The sequence below is a fragment of the Acipenser ruthenus genome, chromosome 10, assembly GCF_902713425.1.
Source record: "Acipenser ruthenus chromosome 10, fAciRut3.2 maternal haplotype, whole genome shotgun sequence".
Classification (NCBI taxonomy): Eukaryota; Metazoa; Chordata; class Actinopteri; order Acipenseriformes; family Acipenseridae; genus Acipenser; species Acipenser ruthenus.
In genome coordinates, this window is record NC_081198.1 from 36,588,938 (window position 1) to 36,607,190 (window position 18,253).

Consider the following 18,253-nt stretch of genomic DNA (forward strand, 5'->3'; position numbering starts at 1 on the left):
AACAGTTGTATAAAAGCTCAGCCAGAAAAAAATCTTTAACATTATTTGCAGTGTGGGTTACCGTTTCTGCTCAACTGTCCACACACATATAGCAGCCCAATTTTACTGCCAAAAGACGAATAAGCAACCTGTATAACTTTTAATTAAGAATAAATATACACCCCGACCTTGTCCAAAGGGTGGGAGAGTCAAATTCCCTGTGGGACACACTTCCTAAAGCACTCCTCCAAGCACACACAAACACATGCACACATAGACACAGGGGTGTTTATAGTGCTGGATTACAGTATCCAAACACCCCAGGGGCAGAGGCAAGCAAATCACTAAGATATGTCAACTTATGTTAAATTCCACGGTTAACCAATATAACCCAATATAACCTGCAAAATTTCTGAGCGAATACACCATTGTAAACATATACAGTATAAGGCTGGTTTTGAGAAGTATTTCACCATTTTTTAGATGTAAAATGTTCAGAAATCAGGGTTTGCATGCAAAGCCTTCACTGACCGGCTGATCCCTTTATAAACAGTGGCGTAGGAACCCTCTCCCAGCTTCTCCAGGTTCAGGTAGGAGGTGGCTGTCCCAAACTGGAGGCCTGTTCTCTAAATGCAAGGATTGATTACAGTTAGCTCAGCTCTTTATCAGGAAGAATAGAAAGCACCATCCAATGATGTTGTCATTATAAACTATCAATGGGAAATCACAGTGGTAGTTCAATTCCAAACAGAGTTCTATGCTAGCTACCATGGTAACAAGCCATTGGTAGAACTGAATCATTTTCAGATTTTGACAATATAATGGTAGGAAATACGGACCACAGTGCAATATTTGTTATCAATTGTGTTGCCATTACAGGTAATGATGATATTTGCAGTATAATAATGGTACTTCAATAGTGTTTTTTTTGAGGGGTAGATTCTTTCCTCCCTCCACCCAAATATTTGCAGGACAGAAAGCTGAATTAGTTAATAGTAGGGACTGCCTACTGTTGTATATAATGTGGGCATACATCATTTGTAGCAAACCCTGCCAATAGCTTTCTTGCTTCCGCAGGATGTATAAATATATAAATAAATGAAGCTCACATTCCCATCTTTCCTGTGGAAACAATTTCAACAAGTTCTCACCCATTGGCATCCTTCTTCGAAGCTCTTTCCTCCCAAGGGGTCACTGTTGCTCCTTGACCTTTGAACTGTCAACCTCCTGACCTGTAGGGTGTGGAACCAATGGGGCTGGATCTCCTCTGAAGGAAATGCAGAATCGGTGAGGTCAGTCAGCTGGAAAACATTAACATAGAAAAAGATGACTGAAATGACTGCATATAGTTTAGTAAGTTCATGAGTTATTTAAAACTATTCTTCTTAGTGGATTAAATTTCATATTCATGCAATGTTTATAAACCGTTGTTGGCTTCTTTAAACTAGAGCAGGTTTTTGAGTACAACATTTTATTTAACATTTTTTTAAATGTTTTATTTTAAATATGTATGTATGCATGGTAGGCCCAGAGGAACAGCGAGGTTTCTGTTTTTATGTATAATTATAACCACCAATATAAACAAAGAACCATGATTGCAGAACAACTAGGCTGGGGGCATTTGTTGCCAGTTTAAAAAATGTTGGTATGCAAAAACTGATAATCATCCCATCTGTAAATACATGCAAAATATATAAATGAGGCTCTGTCCCTCGGGTTCCTTCTTTCTCTTCAAAAAAGGGGCTTGTGTCATGGTAACTGTCCTACCAGTCTTGGCAGCTAGTCACCTCAGCAAAAGCACATTTCTGGGGGTAAAATAAAGAATAAACTACGTTTCATCTATTCCGGTATTTGTGGAATATCTTTGACTTTTAGACAAAACAGCCTTCACAATTTCAATTCAATTGTAAGGAAATTCCCTTGTCACCTAAGCTGGATTTGAACCTGAGGTGAAAGGTTGATGCGTTAATCCACCTCAACACCTAATTCTGTTTCAATGAACTAGTAATGCTAGAGACTGAGTTTAGATACAGACGAGGCTGTCTCACCAGTGTCAGGATTCTTCATATTGTTTCTTCAACGTGCCTCAGCTGCTGTGAATCCAGAAATCTAGTCAGTCATACACAGCCTCTGAACTGCAGTGACAGCTGTGTCAAATTATATAGCCTTTTAACAATAACAGCAGTCGACAGGGCATTGATCCTGGGTCTTCACAGGACAAACCCAGGGCCTTTGACGACACTGCCAGACAGCACCCGGACTGATGTTCTCACTTAAACTCGTGACAGAGAGCAGGGAACAACATAACAAACTGTCTTCAGGCAATAATTAGACAGGCTGGAGAGTTCCTGGTGGAAAGGAGGGGGTGGTCCAGTGCCTGTGGCATCAGCAATGTCAGCAACAAAGACTGCAGGAATACTCAGGAAGGAAAACTATCATTCTGGATGGTTGAATCAGGACAATCATTCAAGGTTAAACCTATAATAAACATTTGTAGCAAGCAATATAGAGAGTAACTTGAGATGCTCTACATGTTTGTGCATGAAAAATAGACTATTGTATAGGGTGCTGTACGATACAAACTGATATCCAGTTTTTATCTTACATAGCTACCTATACGATATATTTTTACAAATATATAGTAAATAAGAATAACTAAACAGTTTGTTTGTTTGTTTTTTCTAAAAAATTAGTCGTCTCGGTTCACTGCTGCAACCCCCTGACGACTCGTGAAACAGAGGCTCAAACATGTGTCCTTCGAAGCGTGCTCCTGCCAATCTGTCATTTTTCACACTGCGGATCCACAGCAAAGCCACCAGACCTATAGTGCCAGAGGACAACACAGATCCGATGGCTCCACTGCAGAACCGCAGGCTATTATGTGGCTATTAACTCAATCCCACAAAGCAGAATCTCAGAGGTAATATGTATGCTAATCCAACGCACAGGCAAGCAAGCAAGCAAGTCCACTCTAAGCCCAGGCAGTTCTCCACATCAATTCATCTAGTTCATCTAGACTTTCGCTGTCCTGAGTGCCCCCCTCTTCTATTTTATCTGGGAAACAGCAGCAGAAGCAACTTCCACACACCTCCCTCAAAGAGCTCACACACAGGGCCCAGTCCTCCATACTCCTCGCTGTCTCTGTCTCAACCAAGGTTTCAAAAACGCTTCAATGCTCATGAGCCTTACTTCAAGTCAGGTCCCGTGACTTCATCTTTTTTCTATTTCTTTCCTACTGTGAAACAAGCACAGCTATTCAAACATAATGACAGTTCAAGTGAGGGGGAGTCTCTTGTGTACAAAATGTGTAGCTCTTGTGTTTTTTTGGTGAGAGCTGTTCTGCTCTGCTTGTAATGAGTGTTTGTTTCACTTGTCTCCAAAGTAGTTGGATTTTGCTCTGGCATTTATAGGTTACCTGTGCTTGTCTACCTTTATTTATTTGTAAAACAAAAAACACAACTATTTTTCTATCCAATTTGATATGCTCAATTTGAATGCTGCAACACAGTTAGCAATCTGCAGGACTGAGGTTTCACACTTTTTACCCAACAAACATAAGCAGTGTATAGTACTAAGTTACTGAACCCTGGAGGCCCAGCCCAGCCTGGGAAGTCTGCACTTGGACTCTTTGTGTACCTGACCAGTAGGGGTCACTGAAGTGCCATATTGAACAATATCCCAACGATTTTCATCTCTAACCACACTTAGGATTCAAACCACACTTGTATGATACTCTGAACTCCAAGCGGCTATGGTTTTACAAGGTGAGCTACTTGGGGCACCTTCTATCCCTTTATAAAAGTTTACTAAAATATACAGGTTCCATAGTGAATGTATGGTAAAGAACAGTGATTAATGGTTGTTAAAAATACTACAAATACATACAATACAGTACATAGTATACACTGATGGAATATAATACTAATATTGTCACAGTTACCCTTGCAATATTTTACATTATTTACATGGATCTTTCTCTCCTGAGCTCTCTGCGCTCACTGTGTGTCGATCTATGAATCTGCACCAGAAAAAAAAGGCCAACTGGGGGAAACTAATGAGTGATCATTTAGTGTTTTGAAAATTTAACATTGCAACCTGCTAAATTACCGTGCAAATGTACTAAGGAAAAACAGACTTAGAATTAGTACATGCAGCAGGAAAAAAGCAAAGCTATTCTATTTCCCCTAGAACTCCAGGGAGAGATATTAGTTTTGACTTTGTTTTCATCAGGTTAAAGTTAAAACAATAAATACTGGAATTTTAGGCTCATTTAGTTTTGTTTTTCTAATGGAGAACATGTGGACGCAACGGGATATTGAGAGTAATCTACATTCCCTGAATATTTAGTACCGATTCAATTAATTTAAGTGTTTGCTCCCCATCTGAGGTAAGTTTGTATGAGTGTGCTGTGGGTAGGTACATGTTAGTTTTAAGTTCAGTGTATTTCCGAATTTTGCCAGGATAACCTGCATGGGCGCCACAGAACACCTGTGGTGCAAAAGCCCACACAAAGACTTGGCCTAGCCACTAGGAGGACCCAAGTAGGTCACTTGCTCCAGTAAACCTATGACAAGTCCAATAGCAATGTTTATTGCAGTCATTCTGAATGGTAAATATTTAAACTTATGCCAAATATGTGTTTCTGTTTGATCAACTAAATGACAATAGTTCACTTTTGCAAGGTACAAATCTTATTCATTTTGGGTTTGCCATGACAATATTTGTTTTTCTCTCTTTATTGTGTTCTCACAGGAGTACACTGAACTGTAAAGCTTCATTAAGTTTTAATCGTAATCTACAGTATAACCCCAAAGCTCAACAATATGCCGTCATGAAGATTCTGTCTGCCAGCTTTTAAACTGACAGGTGAATTATTTCTCGTAGATTATACCCTAACAGAGGTTCCATAACAAACAGAAACACTAGATGTGCTTCATGGCTTGTGGCTAATTGCCTGAACACCATTGATTTAATTGTATGCATTTTGTTGATTTCTTTAGCTTGAAAAACTGTTAAATTTAAATACTTTCCTTGAGCAGTCTTCACAATGCCATTAATTAAACTTTGTAATACCTAATTAAAATTCTTAACAATAGATGTAATTAAGCATGTTATCTGAACAATTCAGAAAAGCCACGTTTTGTATAAATTCTGTTTCCTTCTTAACACCGCACTTTCATTCAGTTTAAGGAAGATCGCTACAATAAGATGAATTCTGAGGAATTGGTTTCTAAAGCCTTCTTCAAGGATGTATGAAGCTAACAATTGATATGTTTGTAGGGCTCTCTGTAACCATGTTATCATCATGGCACCATACGGTGCTTGATGCACAACACAGTTTTTCAGTTTGTCTGTAATTGTGCTGTATTTGAACTGCAGTTGTTTTACAAGTAACATGTGGTTACAATAATCCCTTCTCAATCACCAGTATATTGGTCACAATGGAACCTTTATAAAAGTTTACCACAGTATTTTTGTAGTTTTGCCATGCTTTTCCCATGGTTTTCCTATGCATTTACCATAGTTTACCATGAATGCACTGTTTATTAATACCTCACTATTCTTTACCATGCTGACCTAAGCTTTACCAGGCCTTCACTATACTTTATTACATGTTGCTATTCATTTACTAGGGTACACTTTTATAAGGGAGTGTTGGAGGTAGATATTCAGAATCTCCACTAAAAGATACTGACCAACATTGAGTGATCTGAATAGTAAAGAGGTCTTTATATGGATCTGGTCATTTGGGATCTACTATGCTAGTGGTCACAGAAAAGAATGACTCATGACACACGTTATATTTGACAACATGTATCTGGTGAATTTGAACCTCCACTTAAGTAAACTTTTGTTTGTTGCTTCAGCCCTACAAAAAAAAGACTTTATGATTGAATGGATACAGGGACTGAAAGAAACTAAGCATAAACATTTGGCTTCATTGTGGTGTCAGCTGAAAAGCCTGTGTTCCATAACTTCCTTTATATATAAAAAATACTGTAACACATGTCTCATGCTGAGGTCCTTACCTCCTCATAGCCCAGGTGTCTCTGCTTCAGACCTGTTAAAAATAAAGGAGGTTTACATCTTAGTTCCACTGATAACACCTAGAGCCCGTAACACATGATGCCTACTGTAATATCTCATTCTGTAATGTGCTGTTGTTACATTATCTGTAAAGATGGATAGTGATTGCATCTCAGCTACATTTAGGCATTATTTGTGCATGTGCTGTGGCTCCCTGTTATTAAATAATTATATTGTCTTGTTTTGCATTATTTTATTTTGATTTAGAAAAACACATTTCAGACAGGTACTGAAAATGGGCCAATATTTATTGACAATTTTGCGTAGGTTGGAATAAGGCTGCCTCCTGTCAGGTTGGCTGACTGGACCTTTGAAATACACAGTTCGGATTAAGGTCAGTTTGTCAGGCCATAAGCTCTAATTGAAGTGTAATCTAAAATACTTAAACTGCATTTACTGGCTTTTACATCAAGGGCAATTGAGGTGGGCCACTATTCCCTTTGACAAGTGCGCTTGCTATTTTGTTTTTAAATGCTATCATCATGTTGGACCCCAACCAAGAACCCAATTTGCTCTTAAATGCAGCAAAGGCTGTCAATTATTAACAGGTGACTGCTATGAAATGTTGTTAAATCCATAAAATAGCAGATACTATTTTTTATGACGGTATTAACGTTAGTAGGTTTTTTGGTTTTTTTTTTTTACAATTATAAATCACAACAAAAGAATTTGAAAGAATATTTAACAAATATGGGTTAGAACTATGTTGTATGAATTAAAAAGGAGAGAACAAAAAATCTTTATTCAGTAATGGCTACATTTGGGAAAGCTCCCCCATACAGCCCTACAAGTGCACCTCAGTCCTGTCGTTGGCTTTTCTCAAGCCGAGACCATTTCCCAGACTATTGTGCTAAGCTGTTAGTTAGTTTTGTTCAATTTAGACCACCAATGTTTCATTTGTTTTTTAGCCATCTCTTGCCCTATAGCTATTTTAATGATAAGCAAAGCAGACTCTGAATAACACCAGTGTCTAGATCATTATCTCTATTACACCTGCAGGTGCAGTTGGTGCTGGAACATCTTTAGCAGCAAATTATTCTTTTCAAGCCTACTTTCTTGTGAAGGAAAACATTTTATTAAAATAATCATTAAGAAATGTATTAGCTGGCACTTAGATAATAAAAACAGGGTTCATGGAGTTTGGGGATTATATAAAACTGAAGGTCAATTTGGTGTGAGGTTGTATTCCCAGCAATACTGTTGTTTATGGTGCAAGTGCAAAAGCAAAGGCAAATTTGCTTGGAGGAATACACCATTTAAACAGTATAAAAACAGCAAAGAAACGACACTGTAAAATAAATGAGCTATTAAACCTGCAACTTGGTTGTTTCCTGCTAGGATTATACTGTTATAATGTAGGATTACAAAAGAAAAAAAACTTGAAAGGTTAGTCAGGGAATTAAGGCCAGCACTGGAGTGAATATTTTGTGTGACTATTCTCTGTGATAGATCACTGGACTGTCCCTTTAAATGTCTCCAGCCAAATGGCAGCTCAAAATGACAGCTTTATTTTAATTGGAGTTACAGTATGTAGCATTCAAAAACACCTTCAAAAAGACTAACCCTGTAACACTGTTCACAGTCCTTCGGATGGGATATAAAACCGAAGTCCTATTGTAGTGACTCTGCAGCAGCAGTTGTGATGCATAGTTCACCCCCAAGTCTCTAAGTCACTTTGGATAAATTAAAATTAAAAAATAAAGTACATTATTGAAAAATGTAAAGATAAACACCAGCATTTCTGTTTTTATCTAATTAAAATATATAAAATGTTATAAATACTTATATGTGATTCTAACAGATTATACACATAGGCACAGAGTTATGAAGCCTTTATGAAGGTGTGATACTGCATCATATCCAATTAGAATAATAATACTGAAAGAAGCGTCTGTTGTACAAAGCTGTACAAAGCGTCCCTCAAAGGAGAACACCTTCCAGTTTGTTTGTGTCAGGGGACTGTGTGCACATGAGGAATCAAACCTCACTGATATGCCATCATTTGATCTGCTTGAGTGAAGATATTCAGCCCAACCCCAAAACACTGAAAAACTCTAACAAACTGTGCCTGTACCGTGTTCAGTTATAAAAGCTGAAGTGTCCCAATTCTTGTTAGATGAATTGCTTGTGGTAAATTTAAGTTTCCATATAACATAATTGCAATTTATCACAGTTTTTGTTTATCATTTGGTACTTTAGGTTGCTATAATCCTAGCTGTGCTATTATTCAAATTTAATCACTGCCAACTAAACAGACATGCTCCTGCTATAGGGTTATGGATACCATATATGCAATCACTAGTGTAGCTCAATGAAGCTAAACTTGAAAGAAAAGGTTTTTAATTTACCTTAAAAGGTTCAGTGTTATGATTGTTGAATTGCAGTACAATAAGTGAATGATTTATGTATGTCTTCACTGTATTATATAAACCAATGGCATTCACAGAGAGTACAAGAACATTATTTTGGACCAAATTTACTGTGGGATTTACAATTTTTACTGCGGGGTCTTTGGAAGCCTCAACCGTCCTCTAAAAATTCAAAATTCCCCAGGTTGAAACACACATGTCTTAACCAGACCTCTGTAAACACACACACACACACACACACACACACACACACACACAAGCACACATCCTGCCATCCTACATTATGATCTCTGTCATGTGATAGAGTTGCATGATGAGATAATGCACTATTCGTCATTATATGCTATTATGAATTTACAATGTATATAGTACCTCACAGACATGTTCAATAGCAGGGCCCGTTGTGTGTTAAAATATAAGACAGTCAATGATGCTCACTATTGCATAACAATGCATCTAGGATAATAAATATTGATAACTGCCCCAGTGTGTATGTAAGTATATCAGTAACACCATGCAAAAATGAAACCACTACAAAAAATAACAAGACATTTACTGGTAATGGCACTTGCTGTACTACAGTACCCCCTCGTTAAGTATTAAAAAGGTCTTTTACTCACCTAAACGGTTGAAAGCCTCTGATGCAGCTTGCCTGAGGTTCTGCATTCTGTAGCTGTTGAATTCTTTTTTTTTTAACAGCTAGCTAGTACAGTCCTCTTGTCATGATCAGCAGTTCTGCAACATATTTTTGTTTAAGAGTGGTTCAGCAGTCTTAGTAATATCCTGATCTACAAGGTGGGTGATGTTGTATGCTGCTTCCACTGCTGCTGCTGGAGAGCTGAAATCCAATCAGTGCTAACTGGAGGGGGTGCTTGCCGTTTCAAATGAATTGTCCTCAGTGAGCTGGCATGTATTATGATCACGAAGTATATTGTGCAAGTGGAGTCCTTTTGCTACCGTATGCAAAAACTTACACGCGTTGCTCACGGCGCTCGGTGCACGTGCGTACGGTGCTGCATGGTAATCCAACTCACATAATGCTAGTGCCTCGGTGCACATAGCACCCTCGGTGATCGGTACACACAGTTCTCAGTACAACCGGTGCACGGGGTGCGCACAGGGTTAAACGCACATCCAGTGCTCGGTGCACGAGGCGCTCGGTGTAGGAGCGCGGTACACACTTGGTGCACGTGCACGTGGTGCTTTTTGCGCTAAGTGCTCACGGTGTTTGAAGATAACGCAGCAGTAGGTGCACGCGATACCCCAGCATAATGTCGAGTAAGGCCAGGTTCCATGCTTGCATGTCCTGCAGTGCTAATATCCCTCAGGAAGACAGGCATACCCTGTGTGCGCGATGCTTGGGCATCCAACACGCTACCTTGGTCCTTTGAAGTGAGGCTGCCTGCGACATCGGTAGGCGGGACCGAGGATGTCATCCAGGAAGGTGCCTATCGAAGTACTCGACTGTGCCCAATATATAAGAAGGATCCTGATGTTTTCAATTAGTAATTATAGCGTAAACAATTACCAATACTGGTCTTCTTTTATTTAAAAACAAACAAACAAACAAACAAACCAAAAAAAAAAACACAAACATGATGTTTGCCAACAAATTATGTTTTAGGAAAGCTATTTTAGAGCGTCTGAAAAAAAGGCATGTGATTAATAAATTAATCTTTAGTAACTGCCAGTAGGTCTAAATAAAATAGATGAATCTTTTCCATCATCATTTTTAAGCTTTAGTTTAGTTAAGGGTCGCATAGTGTAGATTAATGACAAATACTATTGTAATACTGTCATTTTATTTGCTATAGGTTTTTTTTTTTTTTTTTTTTTTTTTTGAGTTATAATATGTGTGGATATCCCTGCTGATTTTATTGCACTGGTATTAAAATTGTTGTTGATGTTGCATTACTACGGAAACCTTACCTGAATTGAAGGTCAGTGGATTTTGAACAAATATTAGTCGTCTTGATAGCAAGTACATAAAAGAAAACAAGAAATGCACACATTATTTCGGATAATTTTTTTAAAAAATTAAGAATAGCATGGGTCTAATGACAGTTGCAATAGACCAGGAAGATATCGAGAGAGAGAAAGAGAAAAAGGCGTTTAAAAAGTCTTACGTTCAACATTGAGTTTAGACACGAGTCGGCTCCCGTTGCCCTACTAATCACAACAGAACTGTTTCCAGTAATATTCGTAGTATCCAACAGTGGCAGCTGGTTGCAACATTGGCCTGACGCCGTTTCAGTTTCGCTTCTTTTTTATTCATTTATTTTTCCTCAAAAGCTTTTCTCAATTAATGATCTTTGTCAAGTGAGAAGCAACCAAAGAACACAGAGATCTTGAAGAAGCTGACAGTGTTAATGTAAGAAAAGCAGATACTGTACATGTCATTACTGCCTACTCTTGTGTTGTACAATTTATATATCAAGTGTAGTGCTAAAGAGATTAAATCCTGTTGTAATTTGACATTTAGTATTGTCTAACTATTTTAATGTGTTAATTATTAACGTAGTTCTTTACTGTACAAAGGAAATCATATTAATTTTGCTCCCCTAGAAGAAGTGTGTTTATTCACTACGCTACGTCGGCAACAGAGACAGTGTGTGTGTGACTGTGTAGGTCATTGTTACTGGTATATTATTATTATTATTATTATTATTATTATTATTATTATTATTATTATTATTATTATTATATGTTTGAATTAACATTGTGTCCGGAAGATGTTGCTCCTGTCATTGTCTGACCATCGCCCTGTCTTTCCGAAATGGATGTCACAGTTGGTTGTTTTGCTACACTGTACATGATATTACACATTGGCATTAGATGTATTTATTGGTGGAAAGTTGTGCAACCAAATAATATTTCGACCTTATGAGACGAATGATACCGTGTGTTGGATATTGGATTGCTGTACCTTATTTAACACCAGCAATACATACCGTACCAAAAACCGTATCTTAGCCCCTAAACAATCAGCCGTCACATATTTTTCATGTTGTTATTTTAGGCAGAAATATTTGTTAAAAACCGTGACGTTGTCAACCTGATAGTAGTGATTTGTAAAGTTCATGCTGTAAGTATCTGGGTGTGTACAACAGTACTTAATACAAACATACAAACTACAATAAGATTTCTGATTATTGAATATTGCAGACACTTATTTCTGCATGCCGTTCATACGCAAAATACCTGTCGCCCATGTCAGCAGGCTAGCTACAGAGCCAGCTACAATACCACCAGTTTGATTTGCTTGGATTTAAGTAATTGTTGGCAGGGGTAGCACTTTTTGTTCCTGTCTTGCTAGATCAGCTTAATTAATACAGTATTAGCCAATAGATAATTTGAGTAAGAAAAAGGGGGGAAAAAGACAAAAGTACGTTATTTATGTATTTGTTTGTGGTCAGTGTCTTTTGCCAGTAGTCACCTCCTTGTTTTAGACCATGAAGTTTTAACTTTCCCTTTATCTCCACTGTGAATGCATATCCCAGGTCAAGGGGAGATAGCGTCACCCATTAGAGGTTTACATGTACTGTAGAACCACTCCAATCGGGATGGAACTTGGTAAGGACATTCTTTACTATACCGTATGTTACTAGAATAACACTTTAGCTACAAAATCGTTATAATAACCATTATAACAAATTGAAACACAGCTGTACATACTGTATAAGAACAGACAACAGTAACAGTTTTATTCCTACAAAAAACTGTACGTATAAACAAAGTGTCTATTAATTAGCACATGACATTGGTCTCATGTTATAGTTTATCCCCAATTATTTTGTTCTCATTTTCCCCAATTTGGAAAGCCCAATTGTTTTTTTTATTTCAACCCGGCTCACCGCTGCCACCCCTGTGCTAACTCGGGAGAGACGAAGATGGACACACACGTAAGGCAAGCCATTGGGGCCATAACCGCATAGAACCAACGCGTAGAGATTTTGGCAACACGTTGGGAAAGTGACCAATGAGAACTGTTATTGCGTAAAGAAGATTGTTAGACTACGCATCTTAAAAACAATGGTAAACGCCAAAAGGGCCATAATGTTCAAACCCAACGCGTAGTAAAAGGAATGCTATGCGTAGCATAAACAGCCAATGGGGGAATAGTGTCGTTTAGGGGGCGTAATGAGTCAACAGCCAATCAAGGCTTGTTTTACTTTGTAGGTAGGTAAGGTCATAATCTCTTCTCATTTCATTGGCCTCATGCATCAAATAAGCCTAATTCACAAGTTAATACATATTGCAACCTAAATAATGTTTATTATTTAATAGCTGTGGCAAAGTGGTTTGCAGTGCGCAGGTGTAGTGGTGATGTGATGATGAAACAGAAGAATAGTACATATTCTTACAAAAAAAAAAAACATTCGTGAAACTTTCAAAAACCTTGTAATCTTCTCCTTCAATTAAAATTCTAAAACAAGATTTAAACTCCAGGGATATCACTGGGTTACTATTTAAAGTAACATAGTTTGGATGTGAGCAATCTTACTTAAACAGAATGTGCAGAATATAACAACCACATGCATTTCAGTTGAATAGAGATTATATATATATATATATATAAAACACAACCTTCCAGAGAATACAATTTTATTTTGCATGGATGTAAAATCCTTGTACCCAAGTGTCCCTCGTAAAGAAACTTTAGAAGCTTGTCAAAAAGCACTAGATAATAGACTAGATAAATCAATACCTACAGCAGAGGTACTGAACATGATCAACATAGTTTTAGAAAACAGTTATTTTACATTTGTTGATAAGAATTACAAACAAAACGATGGTACCGCAGTAGGATCTAAATTAGAAATGCATTTTGCCAGTACATACATGGGGAAATGGGAAGAACAATTACTTAGAAAATCAAAAAGAGAACCTTTAGAATACATTCGGTTTGTAGATGATATTTTTGGGGTTTGGACACATGGAGAAGAATCTCTTTTCCAGTTTCATAAAATGGCAAATGAAATACACAGTAATATTAAGGTGGACCTTCGATGGACAAGGAAAGAAATAGAATTTTTAGATACCATAGTAAAACTTGAAGAAGGTTCAATTGAGACTGACCTCTTCTGTAAACCTACTGACATGCACCAGTATTTACACATGTCCTCTGCACATCCGATACACACTAAAAGGGCAATCCCAAAGGGTCTAGGAATAAGAATACGAAGAATATGCTCAAAAGAAAGTGACTATGTAAAACAAAGAAATGTATTAAAAACAAATCTTAAAAAAAGAGGATACAAAGAAAGAATTATAGAGACGGAGTTAAGAAAAGTGGATAAACTAAAAAGAGATGATCTACTAGATTATAAAAATAGAGATAAAAAGGTCAAAAGAGTCCCATTAATAATGACTTACTCTAAACTTTTGCCCAATATTTCTAAGATAGTTTGGAAACACTTGCGGATTCTACATAATTCAGAAAAATTAAAAAAAGTATTTCTTAAGGCCCCAGTTGTAGCATTCAAAAGAGAAGCTAATTTAGGTGATATTTTAGTTCACAGTAAACATAAAAGAATAATTGACAAAATAGGTTCTACGAACATATGCACTAGTAGATGTAAAGTGTGTAAATACATAGACAAACGTAAAAATATAACTAAACATAAGAACACCACATATCCACTAAAAACTAATACCTACTGTAAAAATAGCAATGTTGTTTATGGAATAGCCTGTGAAAAATGTGATGAAATCAAATATGTTGGAGAGACTGGAACTACTTTATATAAAAGTAGAACCACCTTTCATTAATTAGAAATAAAAAAATGAATGAACCAATAGTACAGCACTTCACCAGTCAGGGACATGACATAAATGATGTAAAGTTTGTAGTATTAGAACAGCTCAAATTAGACAATGCGACATATAGAAGAATAAAAGAAAGTAAATGGATAAATAGACTGAACACGATTATGCCAGCGGGACTCAACAGAAAAGAATGAACTAATTAACTTCAATAAATATATAACATTTAAATAAATAAACAAAATTCATTCAAAAGTTGTGCATGCTGATGCGCTGGGGAGGCCAAATCTAGACTGATCCTCAAAGCCAGCATTGCATGATATAATAAAAATATAAGTTTATATAAAGTAGTGTTAATTAGAATTAATACAGATTCAAAGGTAGAAGTAAAAATGATGTCACAATATATAGAACACCATTACATCATGTAAGAATAAATAATGAATTTGAATGTAAACAATAACAAGTAGTTGTCATGCCGTCAAAAACCTATAAATACCTCCAATGTTTGGATTCAAACACAGGCTCCCTTGAGAAAGATATGTACAACATATCGAAACGTTGGGCAGCTGGCTCTTTGAGCTAAAATATATATATATATATATATATATATATATATATATATATATATATATATATATATATATATATATATATATACACAGTATATATACACACACTACCGGTCAAAAGTTTTAGAACACCCCCATTTTTCCAGTTTTTATTGAAATTTAAGCAGTTCAAGTCCAGTGAATAACCTGAAATGGTACAAAGGTAAGCGGTAAACTGCCAGAGGTTAAAAAAAAAAGTTTAGGTTACCAAAAACTGAAAAATTATGTACATTTCTTGTTATACAAAAAGGCCTTTTTCAGGGAACAAGTAATGGGTTACCAACTTACAGCTGTTCTGCAGCAATGGAAGTAAATTAAGCCTTGAAAGTTGATGCTAACAATTCCTACACGTGTCCCAACTTTTGTTGATTACTTAGAAACCCTCTGTCTGTATAAAAGCAGTGTTGGAACAGACTGTGTTACTACACCCTCTTAAGCATTATTTGGACAGTATTGTACTGCAGGAAGTAGTATATTGCTCTCATAATGGCGAGAAAAAGGCAATTAACAAAGGAAGACAGACAGACCATTATAACTCTTAAAAGTATAGGTCTTTCCTTTAGAGAAATTGCAAAGAAAGCCAAGGTGTCAGTGAGTACAGTTTCCTACACCATCAAAAGGCACTTGGAAACTGGAGGAAACTCTGACAGGAAGAGGTCTGGCAAACCCAAAGCCACAACAGAATCAGAAGACAAGTTTCTGAGAGTCAACAGCTTGCGTGATAGGCGGCTCACAGGACAACAGCTTCAAGCACAGCTTAACACTGGTCGAAGTAAGCAAGTCTCAGTTTCAACTGTGAAGAGAAGACTTCGAGCTGCAGGTTTGACAGGTCGAGTGGCAGTAAGAAAGCCATTGCTAAGACGGCAAAATAAGAAAAAGAGGCTTGCCTGGGCCATGAAGCACCGCCAGTGGACTACTGAAGACTGGAAGAAGGTCTTATGGACCGATGAATGAAAATTTGAAATCTTTGGTTCATCACACAGGGTTTTTGTACGCCGTCGAGTAGACGAAAGGATGGTTCCTCGGTGTGTGACACCAACTGTCAAACATGAAGGAGGAAGCGTGATGGTCTGGGGCTCTTTTGCTGGATCCAGAGTCAGCGACTTGCACAGAGTGAGGGGCACCCTGAACCAAAACTGCTACCACAGCATTTTGCAGCGCCATGCAATACCCTCTGGTATACGCCTAGTTGGTCAGGGGTTCATCCTACAGCAAGATAATGACCCAAAACATACCTCCAGGCTATGTCAGAACTACCTTAGAAGAAAAGAACAAGACGGTAGGCTTCAAATCATGGAATGGCCAGCACAGTCTCCAGACTTAAACCCCATCGAGCTGGTTTGGGATGAACTGGACAGAAGGGTGAAAGCAAAGCAACCTACAAGTGCAACACATTTGTGGGAACTTCTGCAACAGTGTTGCGAAGAACTTTCCGAACAATATTTGATTTCCATTGTAGAAAGAATGCCACGAGTGTGTTCGGCTGTTATATCTGCAAAAGGTGGCTACTTTGATGAGTCAAAAATTTAGATTAAATTTTGTTAAACAAAACGATTCCATGATTTCTTTTTTATCTCCAATTGTTTATTTGTTCTATGCTTTAATTTCAGAGTACATTGAGACATTAAACTGCGTAAATTTCAATAAAAACTGGAAAAATTGAGGTGTTCTAAAACTTTTGATCGGTAGTGTGTATGTTGTTTATGGAATAGCCTGTGAAAAATGTGATGAAATCAAATATGTTGGAGAGACTGGAACTACTTTATATAAAAGAATTCAGAACCACCTTTCATTAATTAGAAATAAAAAAATGAATGAACCAATAGTACAGCACTTCACCAGTCAGGGACATGACATAAATGATGTAAAGTTTGTAGTATTAGAACAGCTCAAATTAGACAATGCGACATATAGAAGAATAAAAGAAAGTAAATGGATAAATAGACTGAACACGATTATGCCAGCGGGACTCAACAGAAAAGAATGAACTAATTAACTTCAATAAATATATAACATTTAAATAAATAAACAAAATTCATTCAAAGGTTGTGCATGCTGATGCGCTGGGGAGGCCAAATCTAGACTGATCCTCAGAGCCAGCATTGCATGATATAATAAAAATATAAGTTTATATAAAGTAGTGTTAATTAGAATTAATACAGATTCAAAGATAGAAGTAAAAATGATGTCACAATATATAGAACACCATTACATCATGTAAGAATAAATCATGAATTTGAATGTAAACAATAACAAGTAGTTGTCATGCCGTCAAAAACCTATAAATACCTCCAATGTTTGGATTCAAACACAGGCTCCCTTGAGAAAGATATGTACAACATATCGAAACGTTGGGCAGCTGGCTCTTTGAGCTAAAATATATTATTGTGTTTTATACATAATATCATCCTACAAAGGAAATGAATGGAGGAAGTGAGAGGCGGACTGGAGTATTACACCAATCCAGGAGGGCAAGACAGGCGGATAATAAACTTAAGAGACTGATGGCACAGAGAGCTAAGTATCGTTCTCATCAAAACTTTATAGATACTTGTATAGATAATGCAGTAGTTCCAACTGGCTTTAAAATAAAACTAAGCGTAAACATGAAGACTAGTGAAGCAGAAAGATTAAATGTAAATCAGATATTAAAAGAGACTTCGTTTAAGGTAATGCAGGAAGCTAAATTAACATCGGCAAGACGAATTAGAGAAATAAGTAATGAAATAGAGATAGTAATAAATGACATAAATTGCATGTTCCCTCCATCAGAAATGAGACAGTTACTTCGTAAAGTAGACAACTTTGAGAACAAAACACTAGAACATTTGAACAACAAAAAGATAATGAAATTACGCAAATTAAGAGGTCAACCGGGATTACAAAATAGAATAGGTCTAGAAAAAATTAAAATTTCAAATCATAACAAATCAGAGAATAAGGAAAACACTGCTGAAACACTTTCGAATAGAATGCTTGAGCAATGCGAGTATAAGAGTTATGACAACTACAACATAGTTCAAATAGAGAAGGACGGGAACTGTTTCTTTAGATGTTTAGGTGTAGTTTTATACGGTTCACAAAATGACCATCGAACAATTAGACATAATGTAATAGAACTAATGGAAAGCAATATAAAACAATATGAAATGTACATCGACTCAGTGACCCATATTGAAAAAATGAAATTAAGTGATGGGAGTATAGATTCTTGGGCTACAGAGGCAGAAGTTATGGCAGCTGTAGACCTCCTAAATAGGCCCATACACGTATACATAGACTTAAAGAATAAGGACTGTTTTAAATACGAAGGCACAATAGAATATATTAAAAATAAGAACGATCCAATTAATCTTTTATACAACGATAACCATTTCTCAGTTATTGTATTTAAAGACAATGAAACCGGAAGAAAATCTGAATACTGTGGCATAATTAAGA

At 36.8% G+C, this 18,253-nt stretch overlaps 2 protein-coding genes across 4 annotated transcripts in view; one reads left to right on the forward strand and one right to left on the reverse strand.

Annotated features, from left to right (window-relative positions):
• LOC117404386 (cyclin-dependent kinase 15-like) overlaps positions 1-9,867 on the reverse strand; it is a 43,650-nt gene extending 33,783 nt beyond the window's left edge. For both annotated transcript variants that reach the window (XM_059032133.1, XM_059032132.1), the window contains exons 1-4: positions 9,056-9,867; positions 6,009-6,040; positions 1,131-1,280; positions 511-605 (exon numbers count right to left, since the gene is read on the reverse strand). In XM_059032133.1, coding sequence (XP_058888116.1) covers positions 511-605; positions 1,131-1,280; positions 6,009-6,040; positions 9,056-9,101 — 323 coding nt within the window. In that variant the 5' untranslated portion in view covers positions 9,102-9,867. The remainder of the gene's footprint in view (positions 1-510; positions 606-1,130; positions 1,281-6,008; positions 6,041-9,055) is intronic.
• Positions 9,868-10,606: 739 nt separating this feature from the next.
• LOC117406427 (alsin-like) overlaps positions 10,607-18,253 on the forward strand; it is a 53,403-nt gene continuing 45,756 nt past the window's right edge. The window contains exons 1-2 of one of the 2 annotated variants that reach the window (XM_034010453.3): positions 10,607-10,806; positions 11,936-12,008. The gene's annotated coding sequence lies outside the window, so the exon portion shown is untranslated. The remainder of the gene's footprint in view (positions 10,807-11,935; positions 12,009-18,253) is intronic. The other variant, XM_059032134.1, reaches the window with a different exon arrangement.